At 31.7% G+C, this 18,773-nt stretch overlaps 4 protein-coding genes across 4 annotated transcripts; 3 read left to right on the top strand and 1 right to left on the bottom strand.

The window, feature by feature from the left end:
• Nucleotides 1–6,885: 6,885 nt before the first annotated feature.
• On the top strand, nucleotides 6,886–7,372 carry LOC107892917 (basic blue protein). The gene has a single exon (XM_016817936.2). It carries the CDS (start codon nucleotides 6,964–6,966, stop codon nucleotides 7,321–7,323), a length of 360 nt encoding a protein of 119 aa, XP_016673425.1. The 5' UTR covers nucleotides 6,886–6,963; the 3' UTR covers nucleotides 7,324–7,372.
• A 1,453-nt stretch (nucleotides 7,373–8,825) lies between these two features.
• LOC107892585 (basic blue protein) lies at nucleotides 8,826–9,380 on the top strand. Its single transcript, XM_016817650.2, has 2 exons — nucleotides 8,826–8,995; nucleotides 9,094–9,380. The coding sequence occupies exons 1-2, from the start codon at nucleotides 8,836–8,838 to the stop codon at nucleotides 9,291–9,293; spliced, it is 360 nt and encodes a 119-aa protein (XP_016673139.1). The 5' UTR covers nucleotides 8,826–8,835; the 3' UTR covers nucleotides 9,294–9,380.
• A 207-nt stretch (nucleotides 9,381–9,587) lies between these two features.
• LOC107891669 (cis-3-alkyl-4-alkyloxetan-2-one decarboxylase) lies at nucleotides 9,588–13,251 on the bottom strand. Its single transcript, XM_041100490.1, has 12 exons — nucleotides 12,831–13,251; nucleotides 12,665–12,740; nucleotides 12,147–12,232; nucleotides 11,957–12,050; nucleotides 11,788–11,864; nucleotides 11,551–11,678; nucleotides 11,373–11,444; nucleotides 11,162–11,232; nucleotides 10,871–10,946; nucleotides 10,582–10,725; nucleotides 10,404–10,490; nucleotides 9,588–9,712 (listed from the first exon to the last, which is right to left on the bottom strand). Exons 1-11 carry the CDS (start codon nucleotides 13,077–13,079, stop codon nucleotides 10,451–10,453), a joined length of 1,113 nt encoding a protein of 370 aa, XP_040956424.1. The 5' UTR covers nucleotides 13,080–13,251; the 3' UTR covers nucleotides 9,588–9,712; nucleotides 10,404–10,450.
• Nucleotides 13,252–14,126: 875 nt separating this feature from the next.
• Nucleotides 14,127–17,456, top strand: LOC107891670 (protein FAR1-RELATED SEQUENCE 8). The gene is made up of 2 exons (XM_016816519.2): nucleotides 14,127–14,433; nucleotides 15,117–17,456. Exons 1-2 carry the CDS (start codon nucleotides 14,353–14,355, stop codon nucleotides 17,241–17,243), a joined length of 2,208 nt encoding a protein of 735 aa, XP_016672008.1. The 5' UTR covers nucleotides 14,127–14,352; the 3' UTR covers nucleotides 17,244–17,456.
• The last annotated feature ends 1,317 nt before the right edge of the window (nucleotides 17,457–18,773 follow it).

Below are 18,773 nucleotides of genomic sequence, written 5' to 3'. Positions count from 1 at the left end.
TATTTTTAATAATATAAAACATTTAAATATTTTAAAGATATGACCTTTCAAATTTATTATTAGTTTTATAATATTTTAAATGTATATTTTAATTTGTTTTATAATTTTTTTAATTATGATTTTTAAATTATTTAAAATATATTATTTTTAAAGATATGACTTTTCAAATTTATTATTTGTTTTATAATATTTTAAATATATATTTTAAATATATTTTAAATTTTAAATATAATTTTTATAAATTATTAATTTTAAAATTAATTTTAAAGATATTCAAACATTTTTTAAATTAAATTTAAAATTATAAGAATTAATATTTTATTTGGTGGAGCCATTTAGAATGGCTCCATCACTTTATAGTGTACTTTTTTTAATTTTTTAATATAATAATTTAATATTTAATGTTTTATTTTGGTGGACCTCTCGGTTTTCTACCATATATAGAATGGAGAAATTATTGTGTTCACTAGGAGAGTTAAAAAAATCTATTCAAGATGAATAATGAGGTGTTTTTGGTGTATGTTATTTTTTATGGTGAAATTAAAGAAAGTGATGTTGGTTGTGTATTTCAAGGTCGGCAAAGAGTAGGTTTGCTTTTCAAAAAAAATGTGGAGCTAGCAGAAATGAAAAGGAAGATCAGTGCGAAAATAGTTGTGGAAGTGCGATGTCCAAATTATTTTACAAGTTTCCAGTCTCTACAGATCCGTTCAAATTTTGTGAGATGCAGCTGTTAGATTATGACGACTTAGGCACTATGATGGAAATATGGTGGCCGACTGGGAGTGAGAACCCCCAACCAATTGAATTATTTGCCGAGTTCGCAGACTTAAAGCCTGTTGAGAATGTTAGTCTAATAAGTCAACATCACGAATTTGACTTTGATCTTAATGTTGGATGGATAGACCAATTAGAATGTGAAGGGACATCACAGATGCCCAAAAATTCTAATTATGGTGGGAGTTCGTATAACAACCCTACCTCCGGTCCCCGTTTACAAATACATCCAGAGGTGATAATAAGCACAGAGGCAAATGTCAGAGAAATGACCAATAATGATAAAGATTCTGATCAAGACGTTGAAGATTTTAGTGACCCCGATGTTGATGAGGTTCCGGGCGACATTGATGATGAAGGCCCAGAAGAGGTTGAAGGTGTTCACAACCCTTCATTCAGTAACCCAAGTCGTGGCATTATTTAACTAAATGAACCTGGGGGTGACATGTTGAACGTAGATCCAGTTGCAACGCATGCATCCGAGTTTCCTGAGTATGCCGATATAGTATCTGCTCATAGATTGAAGATAAATTCACAGTTTGAGGAGTTATTCGTTGGGCAACGGTTCGAGAACAAGGCGGACTGTGTGTTTTCCATCAAACAATACATTATGAAGTTGTCGATTAATTACAAGGTTGTCAAATCTACACCGACATTATATGTCGGGGAATGTTGGAGAGCCGGCGATGGGTGTGGTTGGCGAGTTCGAGCTGCATTTATACAGAGGACTCAATAGTGGCAAATACGAAAATTAAAAGGGTGTCATACATGTAGTGTCGCACGTATGTCTCAAGACCACCGGAAATTGGATGCCAAAAGTATTTGCAACAGCATCATGCCACTAGTGAAAGGTAGTCTAATCATTCCTATGTCAACATTGATTGCAGACATGCAAGCTCGATTTCAGTACAAAGTTTTGTATAGGAAAGCGTGGTTGGCGAAACAAATGGCTATGCAAAAATTGTACGGAGACTGGGATGAGTCATACAATGAACTTCAAGGTTGGATTTTAGCGATGGTGGAGTACATCCTAGGAACTATCGTGGACTTGCAAACGTTGCCTTATAGAGGCCCTAATGGACAATTGGAACTAGGGAGAAGAGTTTTTCGTTGATTGTTCTAGACTTTCGATCCATGTGTTAGAGCCTTCCCCTACTGCAAACTACTAGTGCAAGTTGATGAAACATGACTTTATGGAAAATACACGCAAATACTTCTAATTGCGGTTGCACAAGACGGTAATGGAAATGTAATACCGATCGCTTTTGCCATCGTGGAGTCTGAGAACTCCGAATTGTGGGCATATTTCATTCAGAACTTACGGAGACATGTTGTCAAGCAAGACAACATTTGCATTATCTTCGACAGGTCGAAGGGTCTTGTTGCTGCGATTTGACAATCTGAGGTTCCATGGAGGTCCGTTTATTGTATTCGTCACATCACTGTGAACTTCTACAATCAGTACAGGAACAAAGACTGGCGCAAACGAATTGTGAACATGGGTAAAAATATCGTATTTAAATTCGTATTTGTAATTATTTCAAGTTCATTTCCTAATTCGAATAGTAACATAACTTAAAATTGGAATACATACATAGGATACGAGCTGGAAGCACACCGTTTCAAACATAAGTTGGCGAGGTTAGAGACTGATATGGCGGAGTTCAATCCTTCTCTCAGACAGTGGTTAGGTAGCATGGAGCCGTGGCAATGGGCTCAATGTTTTGATGAGGGGTATCGGTATGGTCAAATGACAACTAGCCTCGTTGAGGTCATTAACTCCGTCTTGAGGCGTATGCGTCACTTGCCAATTTCAACGGTTTTTTCAGCCACATTTTATAGGCTAGCAACCTTAATGCCAAAAATGGGGTTGAAACAAGCAACACAGTTAGAGGCAGGACACGTGTATGATGAAAAAAATTAGGGATGCCATGAAAAAGAACGCTCAAAGGGCTAGGTTGATGAATGCAGAACTATATTTCCGAAATTTGGAAACTTTTCGAGTGATAGAGTATATTGGTCGCCGGTCGGGGATCCCGCCACGGTCCTACGGAGTTGATCTCCGAAACAGGCATAATCAAACTCGAAAATTTATCTTACATACGAGACCTTTTATCTTACATATAATATATAGACTTAATTTTTTTTAATATGTTCAAAATTTTAATATATTTAAATATATTCAGTTATTAAAAATTTAAAATTGGTTATACTCAACATTTTCTTTTAACATATTTAAAAATTTAATATATTTAAATTTTTTTTACGTTTTTTAAAATTTAAAATATATTAAAAAATCATTTTTCTCTTTTCCTATTAAAATATATATTAACATTTTAAAATATATTTTTTAAAAATATATTGAATATATTATAATTTTAATATTGGTTATACTTAACATTTTTTAATATATTTAATTTTTTAAAAATATATTAAATATATTAAAGTTTTAAAATTGGCTATACATAACATTTTTTAATATATTTAATTTCTTTAAGTTTTTAAACATTTTAAATCTATTAAGAAAATCTTTTTTGTCTTTATCTATTAAAAATATATATTAAGTACATAAATTTATGAACGTGTACTAAAATTAAAAAATTAATATATAAAATTATAAATGTGTACTAAGATTAAAAAATTATAACCAACACATACAGATTAATTTCATGCAAGAAAATAGTTAAAAAGGAATAATAATAACTAAATAGAGATCACATTCATGAATCAAAACATGTTGAGCAAAGCAGTGCTTAGCAAGAAAAAAAGAGAAATTAAAACGATTTTTTTATTTAATTCATAATTAATTTTACTGTTTCGTCGATCCTCGATGAAGTGCGATCCGTATCTCCAGAAGACATTTTGATATCTGTATAATATTAAAAAAACACATAAATACAATATAAATAATTATTATATTACAATAACTATAAAATATAAAAAAATTAACTAACTTAACTTTTTTTTTTCTCTCTTTTCTTTCTTATGAAGGGGGACCAAACCCCCTTATATAAGATTAGTTTTTTATTTAATATTTAATTTCATGTCTAGTCACATTATTGACATGATGTGATCTTATAATATATATTTTTAACTTTTAATTTTAATTTTTACTTTTTAATATATATATATTTAAATAAATTTATTTTTTAACAAATAAATCTTTTTTAACAAATATTTTTATTTTTTAATTAATTCAAATTTCACTTTTTTAAATAAAATATTATTTTTAATTTTTAAATAGAATTTAAAAAATGGTTTCAATATCTTGACTTTTTTTATAAAAATAACACAAAAAATTTAATTCATTATCAAAATAACTCATTTTTTTAATTAAACACAAAAGTGACCTGAAATCTACAGTAAAATTTGGTGGAGCCAAATTAAAAAATGGGTCATTTTGATAATTAATTAAATGTTTTTGGTTATTTTTATTAAAAAGCTGAATATCTTTAAAAATAATTTAAAAATCATAATTTAAAATATTATAAAACAAATTAAATAATATTAAAAATATTAAAAAACTAATAATAAATTTGAAAGGTCATACCTTTAAAATATATAAATATTTTATATTATTAAAAATATATATTTAATATTTTAAAAAATAATATTCAAAATTTTAAAAATAATTTAAAAATAGTATTTAAAATTTTAAAAGATATATATTATAAAACATTTCAAATATACATTCCAAATTTTTTAAAATTAATAACAATAAATAAAATAAATAAATAAACAAAATAAAATAAGAAAAAAATATAAAACTTAAAAAAAGAAAAAAATTAAAAAAAAAGGACAAAAGTTAATAAAAAAGTAAAAATAAAAAATAAAAGAAGGGTCTAGTGGTGCCATTTAAGTTGGCTCCACCAAAAAATAGAAAATTATTTTGAAGTCCTCCATTTTTTCAGAACTTATAGTATTTCTATAGTATTTACATAGGTGGCCCCATTTTAAATTCCTTCACCAAAAACAAGAATTAAAAAATTTAATTTTATAGTGTGAATTGTGAGGGAAACTGAGGGATTTGAAGCGTCTCTGCGCTCTGCCCTTCTTAATGCTACTTAAAAACAAAAAAACAAAATTTAAGTCCATATAATTTACATTTAATTATCTTTTTAACGGGACAAATGAAAGTGGCGGCAAACTCCTAAGTCCTAAAAGTTGGATAAAACAATATTTATTCCATAACTTACTCTTTTATTTTATCTTAGAGCTGCGTAATTTTTCTTACATTAATCTTAAAATTTTGTAATATTTTCTAATTTTAGCCCATGTAATAATATCGCCCTCTGATATTATGTTATGTCATCACAATAAATTTTTATATTTTTTTCTTAAAAAAATTATACGATGATAAGATTTAGGTTTAGAGTACCACGTCATCAAAAAATTATTCAGGTATTAATATAAATCCCAAAAAAATTTAATGAAGTATTAAAATATGTTTAAAAGTTATTATATATTTTTAGCATGCTTCGAGATTCTTTGTTAGTATGTTGTATATAATATTTAAAATTAATGTTTATGCAAATAATAATAATAACTAAAGGGATATATATGCCTTTAAACTTTCGGAAAAAAATTAATTAAGCCCTCTTCATAGAAAAATATATTTAATTAAGTAAATCATTTGACCAATGTTTTTCATCTTTGACTGTTACAGCGTTAACATGTCCATTAACAACGTGGTGCTTCATGTCAACCATGGTTGCTAATGTATTAGTACCACGTTAGCTATCACATCAACAAAAAAAAAAGTTAAAAGTAAAAGAAGTATTTTATTTTTATTTTTATTGGAAAACTTAAATTTTTAAAATTAAAAAATATTTTTTAAATTTTTTTAAATTTGTAAAAATATTATTAAATTTTATAAAAATATCAAATAGAGTTCAAAAGTTAAAAAAATTAAAAATTAATAAAAAAGTCATTGAAGATAATTTTTCTAAATTATATAAAATTTTAAAAAAATATATTTTTATTTAAAAATATTATATGGGTATAAATGCTTTAATTCTATTGCTACCATTTAATATATATTAAAAATTATAAATATTTTTCAAAATTTATTTTAAAAAATAAAATGCTTAAAACAACTATGGTATACATTTTAATCATTGGGTGGCACTTCCACTGATTTGAAGCACTGGTTAATTTAGTATCGATTGACTCTGAAATGTATACCAATTATGGTATTTGTACACTTCAATCACTTGGATGGCTTATATATAGAGAATAATTGATAACTCAAAAGTTGTACACATGATTGTTATATTTTTTTTATATATATAAAGTTTAAAAACTAAATTTATGATAGTATAGGTCTGTTCTTGTAGCATGTTTTCTCTTTTAATTAGGTTTTTTTTTTTTTTGCATGTTTTCTTCTTGGGGTGGGTTTGTCGAATGTGGGGTCTAGATTGCAATCATGGAAGAAGAAATCGCAAATCTGAGGATTGATGAAGGAGAGAGGAGGAGGCTTGGCAAATCCTGTTAGAGGCTAAGGTTGAAGGTTTATGAATACCATTTGGTTGGGAGTTTTCTAATTGCAAGCACAATTCAGTTCCAAGTGATGAGGACTACGTTGGTCAATATCTTGCACCCTTTGGGGGTTCTATTTCAAATTTGAGTGATAAACTGTTTTTATTTCATTTTTTTATGAGGTGGACGTTGATAGGGTGGTTTTTGGGTATAAATTTATGATTTATCCAATGGATTGATGTTTGAGGAGTTGGCAAAACAATTTGAAAATTTTATTGGAAAATTTCTGGATTATGATGCGAAAGGGTCAGCTCGAAACTTTCAAGGTTATATGTGGATCTGAGTACGTATTATTTGAACTTTCTCAAGATTTTAATCAACACTTTTGCGACAAAAAACATTCCCATCAAAATAAAAAAAAGTAGAAAAATAAATAGTTTATTTTTTAAAAAATATATATAATTTGTATTTATCTCTTTTTAACTATTTTTAGTGACCATTATGTATTTAATAACATTTAATATGAGTATCCAAATAAATAAACGGTGATTGTATTGCATTAAAGGAGATTTATGAGGTAAATTAAAATCCTTATACGTTACCAAATTCATTAATTTTTTCTAAAAAATAATGGCTATAAAAAGGGCGAACCCATTTGGATCCCAGATTGTACCTCTAAAATTCCTAGTGTAAAGAAAAGATATAGAAGAAATGGGCCGAGAAAGAGGCAGTGCAATGATTTGGTTGACTCTAATGTTATGTTTTCAGAGCAGCTTTGCAGCCACTTTCATGGTGGGTGATGCTTCTGGTTGGGGTTACGATGTGAGCAATTGGCCCAAGGGAAAAACCTTCAAGGCGGGTGATGTCCTTGAATTTACGTATAATCGAGCGAATCACGACGTTGCAGTAGTAGATAAAGAAGCGTATGAGTCGTGTAAAATTCCACAAGAAGCTCCAGTTTTCGAGACGGGAGATGACCTTATTCCGCTTAAAAAGGGTGATAACTATTTTGTATGTGGTTTCCCAGGTCACTGTGAAGGTGGCATGAAAATAGCTATTACTGCTACGTAGTCATCTCGATTCGTTATTTTACAATAAATATATAAATAAATTTCTTTTCTCTTTTCTTTTCTTTCTTATTTCATCAACAATGAAGACTTCAGTTAATATATTTAATATTTATATTTTCAATGAACAGACAAAATTAACTTAATTAACCTAATTATAAATTAAAACCGACTTGAACCATGTGTTGGTTGAGCAGAAAAGCAAAAATTTGATTATGAGTTTTGGTGTAGTGTTGTTGCTGATATTTTTTTATGTAACTTTTAAATCGGAAAAAATATCTGATTTGTAAATATTTATCAGAACCTATAATAAGATTGATAAAAAAAATCAAATGGAGTAGTCGATGATATTATTAATGTTGTACAGGGATATAACTATTTCATCTGTGGTTTTCTCGACCATTGCAATAATGGAATGAAAATAGCTGTTCATGCCTACCTAATCTCTCTCTATGTTTATGGGATGCATTGCAAAATCTAAATGGAGGATGTTATTTCCCTTTCTTTTTTTTCTTTTTGTGATCAAATTAAACTATATTCAAAATTAAGGTGATTGCAGTGGCTGGTTTAACCAATTGATTCTATTAACTGTTTATTTAAAAATGTTTGGTAAAACTTAGTTAATAGTTGAAAGTTGATACGTGTAAAGTGACAAATAAAGGCATGATACATTTTATTGTTAAATATTTATTTGTTTAGAATACTTTAGTCTTTATACTTAAATAACACTAAAATATGTGCAACTTAGCAAACAAATACCTATAAAATAGTAGCAAAATTAACAATAAAACAAGAGTTATAGAATCTCCAAACAATAACAACAAAATAGTATCAATGTAATAGTGAAATGACACCAAAACAGTGATAAAACAACAGCAAAAAGCAACAAGTTTTTTTTTTTTGCAAATTCGGGTCGAGCTGTGTTCGGGCCAAAAAAGATTACCCAATGTTACTTAAGCTCATTTTTCGGGCTTATATTTTTGTCCAAACCCTCTACTTTTGGGCAGGCCTTCGGGTCGAGCCAGATGGCCTGGCTTATGATCAGGTCTAGATATATGTCAATATTGAATTTAAACTTTTTTTAATATTAGAATTTATTTTTGTTAATTATTTTAAATATTTTTTTTACATTTGAATAAGAATTAAAATAATAATTGAAATATTTTGTTTGTTTTGTTCTAAAAAGTAGATAATTTAATTTGACATATATTATTTTTTATCATTACAATGCCGAGGAAAATTACATTTGATTTGAGTACGTAATGTTGGAAAAAAAATGAATATACTGAATTTAGTTTTTTCTTTTGGATGTTGATTGTATGGTGAAGAAGAGAATCAATTAGGTCATATAAAATCCTTATTCGTTGATTTCAAATTAAATGGAAAAGATTTGGCTTTGGGGTTTACCAAATTCTTATATTTTTTTCCTTAAAAATAATGGCTATAAAAAGGGCAAACCCATTTAGATCACAAATTATACCTCTAAAATTCCTAGTGTAAAAAGAGCATAGAAGAAATGGGCCAAGAAAGAGGCAGTGCAATGATTTGGTTGACTCTACTGTTATGTTTTCAGAGCAGCTTTGCAGCCACTTTCATGGTGGGTGATGCTTCTGGTTGGGGTTTTGGTGTTAGTAATTGGCCTAATGGCAAATCCTTCAAGGCTGGTGATGTCCTTGGTAAGTTTAAATACGTACATACGAGAGATCGAGTTGTCCAGTTTAAATTTTGAAACTCGTGTCAATCAGGATTTTTTTATGTGAAAATATATTTGCAGAATTTAAGTACAATCGACCAAACCACGATGTTGCAGTGGTAGATAAGGAAGGTTATGAATCATGCTATGTGGCAGACGATGCTCAAGTATTTGAGACGGGAGATGACCTTATCACTCTTCAACAAGGACATAACTATTTTGTTTGTGGTTTTCCCGCTCACTGTAATAATGGAATGAAAATAGCCGTCACTGCTACATAATCTCTCTATCTCTTTCTATATACCATATATATGGGATGACATCCATTACAATATAACTAAATAAATTATTTAATTTTCTTTTCTCTTTCCTCATCTGACTAAAAATTATTCTTTGGATCCGTTTTATGGTCTATACCCATAGATTCATTACCTCCAAAATTAGAACCTTGAAAAATTCACTTTTATTTATTGATACCATAATCAATTTAATTTTTATTGATAAAAATATTTTTTATTTTATATTTCAATTACATAATCAATTTCGTCCGATTTGAAAGGTTTTATGCAAGTCCCTGAGCTTAAAAATGTTTGTCCTGTGCTGTGCATTGGATATATAAAAATACATCATCTAAACTACAAATCTATACAATAGTTTTAGTTAATCAGAAAATTACATTGCTCTGTTTTCTGTAAAATACCTGCAGGAAATATGAAATAAGTAGTTTTAGATCCAAAAGATTTGCAAGCAAATTTTTGTATAAGCTTTATATGTTTTTGAGTTTTGCAAGGAAATTAGTTTATATAATTTTATGAGTTAAACGCAATTTCACCATTTTAATAGTTTATATTTTTATGATTAAATTAAAAATTTACCAATTTTAACTAAAATTTCAATTTTAGGAGTCAAACCCTTGCCAGTTCCCCTACTGCCACCCTGATCTAAAGGGGGCAAATAAGGCCTCTCTGCTAAAATTACAAATTTATATTTTAAGTTAATATAATAATAAAATTATAATTTAAGCCTTAAAAAAAACCCCAATTTAAGTCAATTGATTCCATTAGTTATATATTATATAACGTGTAATATTATAAACATAAATGATATAACAGTCACATATAATTTAAAATTAATAAAAAAAAATCAGCTGATTCAATCTATTTGCTTATCAATTTAAAAATTTGGGTAATTCATCGAATTAATTAAATAAATCAATTTCCAAAATTGAACCAAATAAATTAAATTTATTCGGTTTGGTTGGTTAAATTAGTTCAAATCAATAAATACTCACCACTATCCAGATATCTATTGGACATAAATATCGGACACAAATACTTTAAAAAGAAGATAAAGAAGGTGAACTAACATTGAAGGAATTGTAGGTAACTTACCTTGCAAGAAAAGGGAAGTCAATAGCATATAAACAAGGGTATGCAACTTAGAAGAACATTCTCAAAGCATCGACAACTTTCTCAGGCCTGTTGATTTTCAATATAATGAGACCAAAAAATAAAATAAAATAAAAATGCAGAAATGAAAACGGATAATGTAAATGGAATCTAGTTTTACCAGTCCTCCTGTGGCATATGACCGGCACCTTCTATCAGCTTGAGCTCAACTGAGCTCAGGTTTTGTTTCCGAAATTCTTCGGCTATTGTTTGAGGGAGGTACTTGTCCGCTAAACCCCAAGCAACCAGAACTGGTTTATCCCATCTGAAGATGAGAAAAGGGTTTTTAAAAGGGTTATATCTAGATTCCCATACGGGAGAAAGTTGCTATACAGCTATAGAGCAATACTGCTCGGGCTCGGATGTAAGTATTGGATATGAGAATAAAAATGCTAAAGAAGAAAATGTACCTTCCAGATGCAAATCCATCAGCTATTTGACTTGAGATGTCTCTGAAATTAATTTTTCTTGCTGCTTCAAGTAATGCTGAAACACCAAACTATTTTTGCATTATTGGGATTGTCTTTGAATAAAACCCGAATTAAAGGAGTTGTAAGCACTAGGATTTGAAATCTGGACTTGTTAGGTGAATGCATAAACCAACTGGATTTAGTCTCAGGTTCAAAACATAATACGAGCTATGACATCATGTTAAGCATTTAACCGAAAAAAGCCCGTAAATGTAAGGATGAAATACAAACCGAAGCCGGGTCCGCTGCTGGCCAAATATGGTAATCGATAGACATCAGCCTTTTCCAGCTTCAGCACATATCTGTCAAAAGACATTTACCATTTCATCTTTAGAAACTCGGATTTAGGTGAGAATAACAAATACGGATAGGTATCTGCTATAACATAAGAAGAGAAATATTGTGAAAATAGCAGGGATATATATTGGAATTGGATACATACGGGCTACCTGCTTCAATAAAGCGTTCAGCTATCACAGCATTTTGAGAAGTAAATTCTCCAAAAAGTGGTATTCTGTGAGAGAAACAAAAGGACAATTTCATAATCTATGTTACTCCAACTCAATTAGCTTGTAATTGTCGGATCCAAATAGCATATTCATAGAAAGATAAACCCAAACCTTAGCTGTTGGAAAAGTCCAGGAACAGGAGATGAAACTGTTAATGGAGTATTCAAAATTGCTAATTTGGATATCTTGCTGGGATTTTTCAATGCCCATGTCAATCCATATGAACCTACAACAAACCCCTTCAACCATATCCAAAAAAAAAAGAAAGTAAATTAGGTATGTAGATTATGTTGCTATGACTCTTCATTTTAAATCTTAAAGTATTCATGTCATAGCGGATTATCAAACCTGAACCACAAGAAAGAAAGGAGACTTGACCTCCAAGACATCCAATAACTTGTCAAGTGCCAAATGGAACTCCTTCTCTGCAAATATTAACATATATAGCATTAATGGATTTACATCTGACGCACTGTTAGTGAATTAGACGATGGTTTTATCATGTAACTACGAAAACCTGTGTAATCAAACCCATATCCAGGCTGTGGTTTGTCACTGAAACCAAATCCTATCCAATCAGGTGCAAAGCAATGGAAACCAGCATCTGACATCTAATGCATAACACACAAAAGGGAAATCTCAAATTTTAAAAAAGAAAATTCAGATTATATGTCGAAATTAATATTCGAATATGTGTTAAACACAACCTGAGACATTACAACTCGATAGCTATAAGATTGTGTTGGAGCCCCATGTAGGAAGACAACTGTACCACGTCGGCTTTCAGGTGACCCTACAAACCACCCAACATTACTTTCAAAACAATAACAATACCTTTGCGTGATTTCATTTTTCATTTTCTTTTCAAATGAGTAAAAATAATTAGCAAATGCATAAACTAAATGCAACCAAGCAATTAGAGTTAAGTTTAAATATGACATTAGTATTAGGAAAATCATCCCATACACAAACTATGGAGTTTTTACACTTGAGTTTGGACAAGTAATCCTGAGCATGAACACGTGATATGCAATGGAAGATTTTTATACAATTCCTATTACTACTCTTACTCTCCCTAAAACCCTTAAGTCGGAATATAATTCGTGCTTAACTCAAACTCGCGTACTCCTATTCTTACAACTTGCAATAGTAATGGTACCAATCGAGCTAAAAGCTCAACCATTACAATCAAGATTTTAAATATAGGGAAAGTGTGAAGCATTACCAGTTTCTCTAACAAACCATCTAAGCTTTCCAGACTTTATGTATGAGCCATACTCCTTTCCCTTGTCTTCTATCCTCTGCAATTTTGATCCCATTAATTTTTCATCGAATATAAAATCCACAACTTTAAGTGCATAGGCGACGACGGCTATAATAAAATTACTCACATAAAGCATTTGGCCGACATTGCCATCCTCAGCGGGGGATTCCGGCAATTGAATGGCGCTGCGGCTGGAAGGATTATCGGTGACGAAACCAAACGGAGTGAAGCCTTTCTCGTCGTTCTTCTCTTCTCCACCACTGGCTTTGGCGACGAATCTCGTCGCTCTTTGGCTATTAATCGCTACTTTTTTGGTTGAAACAGAGAATTTTGAAAAAGCAAGCGGCTGAGGAGTGAGCAGAAGATTCGTCGCCATTTTTTTTTTTTGCTATTTACCTTCGCCTTCTTTGCCACTGCTTTTAACGAACTAAACTCCCTCCACCATTTTTGTCTATTTTTCTCCTTAAAAGTTTGAGAAAATAAAAATAGATTTTAGTGTTTTGTTCATAAATTATGGACCAGAAAAACAGAGGGAAAAAAACAGTATTACTAGTTCGCCACATACCCACGCGCTATAAGTTTTTTTAGTGTAACGCCTCCTAAATTATTTTTATATTAAAACTAGTTAAGCTAAAATTATATGAAAAATAAATATAATTTGATTTAAATAGATGTACTCATGTGCCGGGTCGGATCTAAGCATGATATTAATATACTTTATACTTATTTAAGTCCGGCTTGACCCAAAATTTGAGCCAAAAATTTTGTACAAATTCGTCCATATCTATAAAAGACTAATACAAGCCTATTTTAGACCTACCCATATTATTTTTATTTTTTAAAATAAAATAAAATATTTATTTTATTTTAATATTTAATAATTTAATATTTTTTATTTATTGAAATTTTTTATATAGTCATCTTAATATTTTTTAATATTTACATTAGAGTAATATTATATATTTAATATATGCTTATTTTTTAATGTGTTTTAAATTACATAATATATAAAAATAACATAATATAAAGTGTTATAAACTTAAAATGAGTCGGGTCGACCTTTGAATGTTAAAGTTTAATCCCAACTCATATTTTAAACGAGTCTAATATTTTTGCCAAAAACTTTTCAAATTTCGGGCGGACCTAGACGAATAGTCTGACCCATGAACAGGTCTAGATTTACATGGTTAAGTTAAGTTAGTAAAGATATGATATTTTGGATTCAAATATTAAAATTTTTAGTATATGTATTTTTTTAATAATTGTTCCTTTATAAAAAGAATCACTATTGGTAATTTTATAACTGAATCGATTGTTAGTTAGATTAGATTTTGGAGCGTGTGTCACGTTGAAACCGGCGCGTGGAGTTATCATTCAACTCAGAATCTAACATATCGATAACAGAACCACGGAACCCTTAGCTCCACCAGAAAGGAAAGAAGACTCACTTCAAAATGGAAAATCAAATGGCTGAGTCCCTAAACTTTTCAATATTTCTAAAAGTAGCACCATTCTTTTTCAATTGCAACTAAGCAAAAGCAAATACAAGGAAAACAAAGGACCAAAGTGGGAATATAGTGATTGAGAGCCTTAGGGTAAAACTAACCTCTCATACTTTGACGCAAGGCTCCCTCACCCTCACTCCAACCATGACCGGCAATCCGGCGTTTTCCACCGGCGATCAACATCACGCTTTGTCTCCGTCCCCGCCGCCCAACCTTCTCATCACGGTTCGTTTCCCCCATTTCCTTCACTCGATTTACTTCTTTGCCTTTCCCAGTTCCCATTTCCCCCCATTTCTAGGGTTTTGATCTTTAATTTCTTGGATTTTCTTAATAAAATTCTTATTTTATTACTTAATTAAGCTGAACCTTGATTTTCAATGAAGAAATTACGTCGTTCTTTAGATATGCTAAGAGTAGAGAACCTTGTTTTCTATTTCTTTGCCATTACAGTTCCAGTTTTTACTTCTTGATATTTAAAGCAATAAAATTCAAATTATTTGATGAAATTTTCTAAATTTCTGTGTTAGAATATATGAGTAAATGATTACAACTTTTAATTGTGAAACCATGCTAAGAAATGAATGTGGATGAAGAGCATAGTTAAATGTACTAAATCTTTTATATATATTTGGTATAAGTAAGGTAGTTTCATGTCCTTTTTATGGTATAGTTTCATGTCCTTTTTATGGTAATAAAGACTAATATTTTTGGGGTTCGTGGCTGTCTCTCCTAATAATGTCATGTTTTCTTAAATTTTTATTGTAACCATTCCTTAAAACAAAATGCGCGGGGAAGAGTTGGAATCTCAAAGATCACTTATTAGCATCATTTATGCGTTACTTCTTCAGTTATTCTGTTTGTATTTTCTTTAAGTGTCGGTTATCCATTTGATGGGGTTTCCATTTCAGATGGAAGAGGGTTCTCAAAATAGTGAGCAACTATTTGAGGATGATGGAAATGAGCTTGAAATGGAAGGGAATGACATTGATATCGACAGCAATGGCCTTGACATAGAAGGAAACTGCCTCGACATTGAAAGCAATGGCCTTCAGGATGATTGTGACGGAATGCTTGATATTGATGACAATCATGAAAGCAACGGGGATGATGCAACTGCAGTTTCCATTGAAAATGGCATATCCCAAGGAAAAAATTATCCTCCGCCGGTTGTGGGAATGGAGTTTGAATCTTACGATGATGCTTATAATTACTATAACTGTTATGCCAAGGAACTAGGATTTGCAATTAGGGTCAAATCTTCGTGGACGAAGCGTAACAGCAAAGAGAAGCGCGGAGCCGTGCTCTGTTGTAACTGCGAGGGCTTCAAAACAATCAAAGAAGCAAATAGTCGTAGGAAGGAAACAAGAACTGGCTGTCTCGCGATGATAAGGTTGAGGTTAGTAGAATCAAATAGATGGAGGGTCGATGAAGTCAAACTGGAACACAATCACCTATTTGACCATGAAAGAGCACAAAATTGTAAGTCACACAAGAAGATGGACGCTGTGGCCAAAAGGAAGGTAGAGCCTACTGTGGATGTAGAAGTGCGGACTATCAAGTTGTACCGTACATCTACGGCCGATCCAGTGGGTTATGGAAACTTGAACATACTTGAAGGAGAAATTAGTGAGACCATTGATCGTTCGAAGCGCTTGAAGCTTAACAAAGGAGATTCCCAAATTATATATGATTTTTTTAGCCGCATTCAGCTTACTAGTCCGAATTTCGTTTACCTGATAGATCTGAATGATGAAGGTTGTTTAAGGAATGTTTTTTGGATAGATTCTAGGTCTAGGGCTGCATATGGTTACTTTGGTGATGTGGTTGCAGTTGATACCACGTGCTTGTCAAACAAATACGAGATTCCTCTCGTGGCATTTGTTGGAGTAAATCATCATGGGCAGTCTATCTTGCTGGGCTGTGGTTTGCTTGCTGATGATACATTCGAATCATATGTTTGGCTATTTAGGGCATGGCTTACTTGTATGTCTGGTCGCTCTCCGCAAACCATAATCACAGACCACTGCAGGGCCATGCAAAGTGCAATATCTGAGGTGTTTCCCAGGGCTCATCATCGACTGCATTTGTCGCATGTCATGCAAAGCTTATTCGAGAATTTGGGAGAGTTGCAGGAATCTGATGTCTTTCAAATGATATTAAATAGGACAGTCTATGAGACCGTGAAGGTGGACGAATTTGAAATGGGCTGGGATGATATGATTCGACGGTTCGGACTTGTAGATCATGCATGGCTTTGTACTCTGTACGAGGAAAGAGAGCGATGGGCTCCGGTTTACCAAAAAGATACCTTTTTTGCTGGAATGTGCACTTTTGAAAATGGTGAGTTCAGGAGCTCGTTTTTTGACGGTTTTGTGCATAAGCAAACTTCTTTGAAAGAATTTTTTGGCAAGTACGAATTACTTGTGCAAGAAGAGCGTAAAACAGAAGCAATCATTGATCTCGAATCGAGAGATTCAAGTCCATTGTTGAAAACAAGATGCTTTTACGAATTACAGCTTGCGAAGTTGTATACGAATGAAATTTTCAGGAGGTTCCAAGATGAAGTTGTGATGATGCCTTGTTTTAGCATCACCCAAGTTCATGCCAACGGATCGGTTATAACCTACATGATTAAGGAACACGAGGTCGAAGGAGACCGGAGCAATATGAAGAACTTCGAAGTCATGCATGACAAAGCCGGAACAGAAATCCGTTGCATATGCAGCTGCTTTAACTTCAACGGGTACCTTTGCCGACACTGCTTGTGTGTCCTCCACTACAACGGCGTGGAGGAAATCCCTTTCCAGTATATCTTGTCTCGCTGGCGGAAAGATTTTAAGCGACTATACATACCCGAACTTGGATCCAATAACATCGACATTAGCAACCCAGTTCAGTGGTTCGACCATTTGCACAGACGGGCAATGCAAGTTGTCGAAGAAGGGATGATATCCCAAGATCATTATACTGTTGCATGGCAGGCCTTTAAAGAATCTCTGAATAAAGTTCGACTTGTTGCAGATAAGCATGTATAGTTAAAACAAAGAACATGTAGATAAATTTCTCTGTAGCATTTATAATTATCTCTTGCGTCCATATTTGTACACAGTCGAGTTTTTCCAGCATAGTTCTTGAATTTGGAATAAGTGTTACATAGCTAATTTTAATGTCAAAATTTGTTTTTAGTCCTTGTATTATGGCTAATTGTGGATTTTGTCCTTATATTTTAGTTGTTATTTTTATTTTTATTTTTTGAATTTTGAAATATTAACCAACAAATAATCCTTAAATTTGTTAATTTGAATTCTTTTATTTTCAAAGTCATATGCGACAAATATATTATTACGTGCAATTGTCATGAGGTTAGAATTTTAGTCTAATGAACCGCGTGGTCTTAGGCAAAAATTTAGTTTTAAATTTGTCTAAGTCAACTTAACTATCAAAAGTAATAATTCACAATAAAAATTCTGTAAGGCACCAAACTTAGCGGAAGCAAACTCAGATAAAAAGCAATGAAAGAATCGAATAAGCCACAAGAAAACATGCATACAAGGTGTCTAAGTAAATGTCCTTAAAAGTATTTGATTACTCAATAATGATATGATTACAAATGAGGGGAATGTATCTATTTAAAGTTGAGCTCTTTAGATCTAACAATATTGTTTAAATTACATTAATAACTAAGATCTACAAATTGAGATTCTTAAGGGATTTTCTAAGATCTTCTAATATTACAAAATCATCTAAGATTACAAAACATTCACCTTGATAAAATATAAACTACTTTCCATATTCACCAAGCTAAGGTAGATGGGTTTCTCCATATGTTATACAAATTGGGCCAATTTAAGTGGGTCAAAATGAGTCTTATTTAATCAGTTGATCTCCATGAGACGTTCTGTGTGCATTCGTCATGGGACTTAATTCGTGGCCCGTGACATTCTCCCCCAACCATTCTCGCGATGCTCTTGTCACATCCTCGGAATGTCACTGGTCCAACTTGCCCCTGAACTCCCACGATGCCTCAACTAATTCCCAACTATTCCCTATGTTGGGTAATTTTAATCCTCAAAACATTTGTCTCGACTTATGTCTCTATCTTCGTCTAACTCGACTTGTCTCTCTCTTTTGTACATCTCAATCGAAAGAGGTCATTGCTCTTACTTGCCCCCATTATGACTTGCCTAGATCGAGATCTCCTTGATCCATACAAAAAGACTTTAACACACCCACATTAAACATTGGGTTAACTTTGAGTATTGCTGCTAAGCCTGATTTGTAAGCCCCTCAACTTACCCCTTTCAAAACTTTGAAAAGGTTTCTATGTTTTTGTCACGTCAACGGCCAATCATAATGAAAAACACTAAAAAGTGTTTGAGATGTACCTTGCTCACAACATTTACTCGTTTTAAATATCCAGTTTGCATCACCACTTTCCCACAAAGTTTGATGCACAACCCACCTCTCTCATAAGTGGTAACCCCACTAATAACTCAACAGAGTTCATATCGGTTTGTTGCACCTCTAGATTTTTCAAGAGGTTCTTCGTAGCACTCTAATCCACC

This window comes from Gossypium hirsutum, chromosome D09, assembly GCF_007990345.1.
Source record: "Gossypium hirsutum isolate 1008001.06 chromosome D09, Gossypium_hirsutum_v2.1, whole genome shotgun sequence".
NCBI classification, from domain to species: Eukaryota; Viridiplantae; Streptophyta; class Magnoliopsida; order Malvales; family Malvaceae; genus Gossypium; species Gossypium hirsutum.
The sequence above is the reverse complement of the archived record's forward strand: the minus strand, read 5'-3'. Positions and strand labels throughout refer to the sequence as shown.